Source organism: Podarcis vaucheri (genome assembly GCF_965113315.1).
Source record: "Podarcis vaucheri genome assembly, chromosome: 5".
NCBI classification, from domain to species: Eukaryota; Metazoa; Chordata; class Lepidosauria; order Squamata; family Lacertidae; genus Podarcis; species Podarcis vaucheri.
Genome location: NC_138763.1, coordinates 66491954 through 66498197, shown reverse-complemented (window position 1 = coordinate 66498197; position 6244 = coordinate 66491954). Strand labels below are relative to the sequence as shown.

General features: G+C 47.4%; 1 protein-coding gene across 1 annotated transcript in view; it reads left to right on the top strand.

Annotated features, from left to right (window-relative positions):
• The first annotated feature begins 5288 nt into the window (after positions 1-5288).
• RPP30 (ribonuclease P/MRP subunit p30) overlaps positions 5289-6244 on the top strand; it is a 17180-nt gene continuing 16224 nt past the window's right edge. The window contains exon 1 of the mRNA XM_082222219.1: positions 5289-5418. Coding sequence (XP_082078345.1) covers positions 5337-5418 — 82 coding nt within the window. The 5' untranslated portion in view covers positions 5289-5336. The remainder of the gene's footprint in view (positions 5419-6244) is intronic.

Here is a 6244-nt window from a genome sequence, read left to right as displayed (position 1 = left end):
AGCAGAGACTGGGGGAAAGAAATGGCCATGTAAGTAAGAGATTCATTCCATGGCTGAACCAGGATTTGAACGCCAGCCAACAGTAGACCAGCCTGGCTCTGACATACTCACAACACAAGCACTTTCTTGAGACAACATCATTGATGGAAAGGTATCCTGTGAGCCACCTATGAGGATGCCGTGCTGGAAAAGAAATAATCGCTTGCGCATAGAGTTTGAAGCATGCTGTGCTTCTGGAGGGAGCACTGAAAATCTGCCCTGAAAATCACTCTCAATCACAATCAAGCAAGTGTTCCACGGAAACAAGTTGTCTGCTCTTCCCAAAGGCAAATATACCATCTGGTTTGTTTGTGTGTGGGGTTTTTTTTGCTGAAACAACACAGCGACATGGAAACCTGTTGCTGTCTCTTCTTTCCCCTTGAGCTATATAGATAGAAAACACGGCCAGGTCGCAAGGAAGGATTAACAAGATGCCACTGAACTGGACTGGAACCGAAAAAGGACATCTCACGTAAGGCAACAACAGTAAAGAGGGTGCAGCAAGACAATACCAATTTTGAAAAAACCGAGGCAGTTGGCTGTTTTCTGGCGGCATCTGGGCTGCGCCAGGAGACTAGAGACTGAAGAACGATGTTAATTCTTGTGCCATATGTTGATCAACTGATACCTGTGACACTTGCATCAAACTGTCATCAGTAAAACCAGCAGATTTGTGTGTCTGTTGCCATAAAATTGTTCCATGTGTCTGCAAGGTATGGACGTTATCCCTGTGGATAACCGCTGTGCAGTGGAAAGGTGATTTTCAAATGTTATCTCAGGAAGACTTAGCGTAGAAATAATTTCGCTGTTTTGTACACAGTGGCGGAACTTCATGCTCCGGCACCGGGGGGAGGCGAGCAGGCGGGGGCGGGGTTGGCACACGTCCCAGAGGCATGGCGCACTGCCCATAGGGGCATGGCGCCCAGCGTGGGAGGGGCAACAGCCGTGATGGCACACCGCCGGGATCACGCTGCCGGGGACAGTGGGCTCCCCCCGCATGCCTCTTCCTTCACCAGTGTTTGTACATAAACTCACGTATAACACATATGTTATTTCTGACCATAACTATACTAGATCAGCTCTCTGGTTTCCTTGCTGCTAGGGGAATTGTGCACAGCCATGAAACACATGCAGCTAATGGGTGAGGGGGCGGGGGGGAAGCAAAACTGGCAAGAAGAATCCCAGTGAAGGTGGTTTCAGAATTATCCCTCTAATTCCTTGTCTTTTCTTAATGCTCCTAGAAGGATTTCCAGCGCTGTAATGAATAACAGCGGCAACAGGGGGCATCCCTGTCTAACCCCTCTCTCGATATCAAATCCCTCTGTAGTTTCATTAACTTCATTTTTTGCTTTTTATAGATAGCTTTAATTCCATTCATTATTCTATTTCCTATTCTCAAACTTTCAAATGTCTCTGTCAGGAAACTCCACGAGATACAATCAAACACCTTTTCGGCATCTACCAATAACATTACTATTTTTTTATTCTGGTTCATTTCAGCATATTCCAATAAGTCGATAATTATCCTAGTTGAACAATATTCAACATGATGAAGCCTGAATCCCAACTGGAATCCCAACTGGAAGGGATCCAAATGGTCCGCTTCTTCCAGGCATGCCTGGAGTTGTTCAGCAACCACTCGCTCAATCACCTTGCCCAAGAATGGAAGATTTGAGACTGGGCGATAGTTGGCCATATTGGCTGGGTCTAGAATTGTTTTTTTAAGAAGCGGTTTAATGACTGCCTCTTTCAGCAGGTCTGGGAAGAATATTTTCCTGTCGATGTCTATTCCAGTACTGGCCACTCGGGGTCGCTGTGTTGCTTCTTGGCTCTTTCTCTCCTCGATGCCTCTCTTCCTTTACAATCTTAGTCTGCTTTTTGGTGTCTTTTCCGGTTCTCACTCTGTCCCTTCCGCCTATGGCAGTTCCTCTGTATCTGCTATGCCTGTTTTAGAAAACTCTTCAGCATACTTTTTGGGTGGTTTACCCTTTGTGGCCCTTTCAGAACTGCGTACTATACACAAGTCTTCCAAGCTGGGCAGGCCATAGGCCTGGGCAGGCCGGGTCGTCCTCTTATATACCTGCTGGGATTGACAAGGCATCTGACCCTCACCTGAATCTCTTGGGGGTGTGATAGGAATTTTATGGTCTTAGATATATGGTAATGTTCATAACTGCACATACATAGATCAACACAGGAAGACCAACCTGGAACCATTTTGATTCCTAAACTGACCAAATCCTTTCTCTGCAAGGTTAAACTGGAAAAGCCTCCCCATTGTCTCTTTCCTCACAAATCCTGTCTCAAGGATATGTCGGTTTGAATAAGGTGTGAGCCTGTGACCTGGCCCAGGAAATAAGTATTTTACCACTACAAAAGAATGGCCAGGCTCCCCAGGCAATCCAATCAAGTAACTTGCCAGACAGGAGATAAACTGTGACAGGAGAAAAACAACATTAAAATTTCTGTGATGTAGGTGGGATGTATCTGAGGAGTGGTCTTAGGTTACACCCCTTCTGTGATGATAATTAGCATCACACATCATGTGCATGGAAGTTGCTGAACCAATTAACCAACTAGAAGGATTACTGTTAATAGCACCAGTTTTCCTATAACTTGATATTGCTGGATAGTTTTGATGAACTGCAAAAGCATTTTTAGTTTGCTTTCTATTGCCATCTTGGAACTTTTCTTTATTAGTGCCACTTTGTTTTGTTCGATTCCTTGCAAATGAAGGAAAACAACTTTTCTGCTTGTATATGTTGATAATATAATTTTGGTTACTGAGGACAAACAAGATTATACAAAATCAAGATTGGGTGCAGGCCTGGCCAGGACATAGGCGTCCTGACTGTGACAAAGGTGACCTGTGTGCTTGCTTGCTTGATTAACAGCTGTTGGGAACTTCAAGGTCCCTGCTCTCCCTTCTTATGGTCTTTGTACTGGACCTGGAGACTCCAGTAGAGAGCATTCCATGTCAAGAAGGAGGGCAAGTGGGCACTCTATCAAATGACAGGACAAGAGTTACACAGAGCAGGGCCTTTTCACTGGTGGTGCCCATTGTATGCCTCGCTCTTCTCAGACCTGCTCTCTTTTGGCCTGTATTTTGGAGCTTTATAATTTAGGGAGACTTTGGAAGAACTGGTTGACAAGTCTTATCAGTTGCTGACGTATGAGCGGATTTTATTTACTGCTATTCTGTGCTTCTGGTGCACCAGGGTTTACACCAGTGTAATAGAGTTGGCCAGGATGCCAGAAGGGATACAATTTATGAGCTTTCTCCATTATCTGCACAGCAGGGGGTGTTAAGTCAACAGTGCAAAGGCTGAGCTGAAGCATTCCCTGCTGGTTACCTGCTTTCAGCAATAGGGGGTCGCTGTTTGGTAGTACCCAATTGGTTAGCTGTCAGTTTCTAGAGCTCCCTATTGGTGACTCTTAGGTAATTCACAAAACGCAGAGTCAATTCATAAAACACAGTGTTCATTCATAAACCAGTAACATAAATTTCCATTGCTACATATTGGGTGTATGTTTCAGCAGTTGAACGTACAGGTTTATGGCCATGCTGTAGTGTTGTGTTTATACGACTGTGAATAAAAGGTGGCTGGGCTCATCATCCCGGGGGTTTTTTGGGGGGTGGAGGTGACAAAACTGATTTCCAATAAGTGCCCCCCTTTATTTCCAAAACAAGTCCATGACTCTGTACTCTGAATAGTGCCACCAGGGACCTAGAAGGTGCAGGGCTTGTCAGCCCAACCCCTGCACAGTCTCATCAGGGTTGACCTTAAGGCAACTGAAGCAAATGAGCCAAATTGGGCCCCGTGCGCCGTTCCTAAGGGGCCTCCCGCACCAGGGCAATCTAGATGGATTTTATTTATATCAATAAGATTTTGCAGACTTTGGCTGTGAACTGGGGTGCCCCACTGCTTCAAATTGGGCACCTGAGTCTCATAGTTGCTGGGCCTGAGTTGCCCTGCCTTTGCATGAAGTCTTGGGCTTGCAATTTTGGGAGAGGGGAGACTGCAACACTGGGGAGAGGGCAGGCTGGTGAGGCCCCCTAGACTTAGAGATCCAAGTTGCCCTGCCCTCGCATGAAGTCTTGGGTTTGCAATTTTGGGAGAGGGGAGACTGCTTGCTGGGGAGTGGGAGGGGTGGCAAGGCCCCCTAGATTTAGAGGCCCTAGGCTTCAGCCTACTTAGCCTATACATAAATCTGGCACTGCAGCCAATAAAGCCCACTGTCTCTTAGCCTAACCCAACAAAATAGTTGTTGTGGGGATATAATGGGAAGAGAGAGCTCCTTGAAGGAAAGGTGGGATATAACATAAATGTAGGAATATAGATTATGAAACCTTCAATGAATTCCAGGGGTGTGCTTGAATTACAGGAGAGCCAGGAGGACCCTGGATACTGTACCAGTTGCAATGCTGCCTTAACTACTTTTAAAAGTGCAAGGGGGTGCGGGCAGTATGATATTGCTTTAACAGGAAAGGATGGAGTCTGTGAATGTCATTAAAGGCTGCCCTTTCCCTCTATAATTCAAGCACTGACTCCAGGGCTAGGTAAGAACCCAGAAAGCTGCCTCCCTCCAGGTCAAGCTATTCGTCCATCTAGCTTAGCATCATCTCCCAGTTTGACCAGCTCTTCAGGCTTCCAGCAGCAACCTGTCTTTATATGCAAGCTATACAACCTACAGCTTTGGGTTGTAGAGCATCTCAGAGTCGTGGGTTCAAGCCCCACGTTGCACAAAAGATTCCTGCATTGTAGGGGGTTGGAATGCAACCCCCAGACCCTCCTAGTTTCCCTAGTTTCCAGAGACGTCCTTGATTTACAGAAGCCATCCCTGTTTCTGATTTAATCCTGGAATGTCCCATTTTTCCTTAGGATGTCGCTATCATCATTGGGGAAATGTTGGAGGGTATGGAGTTACCCGACCCCCGAGCCGTCTGAAGGCAATCCTGTACTGTATATGGAATGGTTTTTTGTTTTTTTTAAAATGTTTAATCTTTTATGATGCTTTTATGTGTGTTGGAAGCTGTCCAGAGAAGCTGGAGCAACCCAGTAAGATGTGTGGGGTATAAATAGTAAAAGGGCTCCCCTATTTTCATGAGAGAAATGTTGGAGGGTATGGACCCCTTCCAACTCTGCTATGACTTTAAGCTTGGGCCGTCCCACATCCCCGCCCGCTGTGAGACGGGGGCGGGGGAGAAAGAAAGGGGGCGGGAAGACTACAGCTCCCAGCATGCAGCGGGGCGCCAGGGCATTAGAAGCTGCGCTTCCCCACCACGTGGCTTCAACATGGCCGAGTTTGTGGACCTGAACATTCCCCACTTGGCAGAGAAGGCGTCGCTGCAGAAGCTGGTGGAGGCGGCAGCGCACCGTGAGTGGGCAGCGGGCAAAGATCGGGCTGGGGAGGGCGGGGAATGGCTGGCTCTGCACCCCCAGCTTGGCTCTGCATGCCCCCCTCGCGGGTTTGGGACGCCTGCCTTGCCGCTTGTGTCGATGCTCCAGGGGCGCTTTTGGAAAGGATAACGTGCGGGGTTGTGCGCGCGCGCGCCTTTGCTGCATTCTTAAATTGGGAGTCATTTTTTTTAAAAAAAGCTATGTACAGAGTTTTTAATTGGAGTTCAGATCTTCATTCCCGTCCTCCCCACCCCCATGAGCAAGGACTTAGGCGCGCCTCTGCTCCCTCTCAGCCCGCGCGCTCAGGCTCCGATCCCCGGGGGCGCGGGGATGATCATTTTGTTCCTCGAGACGACATGGTTCGTAAGGATCGCTGGCGACACGTTGTTGGGCAGCACTTGCCTCGGTTTGCCCAGGATTTCAGGGTCGTCCCTAAATGGTCGGATTGGGGACATGCGCTCAGAGCAGGAGCACAGTCCCTAACGCCGATTTTCTTTTTAAGAAGCCGAAGGAAGGCTTACTTTGATGGTACCTGAGAACTTCTGGCATACTGAAATAGACCTCGTGTTAGCTCCTCTAAATCAGCACAAGAATGGTTTGTTTGTTTGTTTGTTTGTTTGTTTGTTTGTTTGTTTTGGTAGCAAGGTTTCCTAGACAAGGATAGAAGGGTAGAAATAAAACCACTACAGCCCAGCGGGGAGCTTTTTGTCTGCAGGATGTGTTTTAAGAACTGCTCCCTTCTCCCTCCCAGACCTAAGCTGAAATATGGAACTGGTAGTTAGAGGAGATAATGTTTTTTGGGC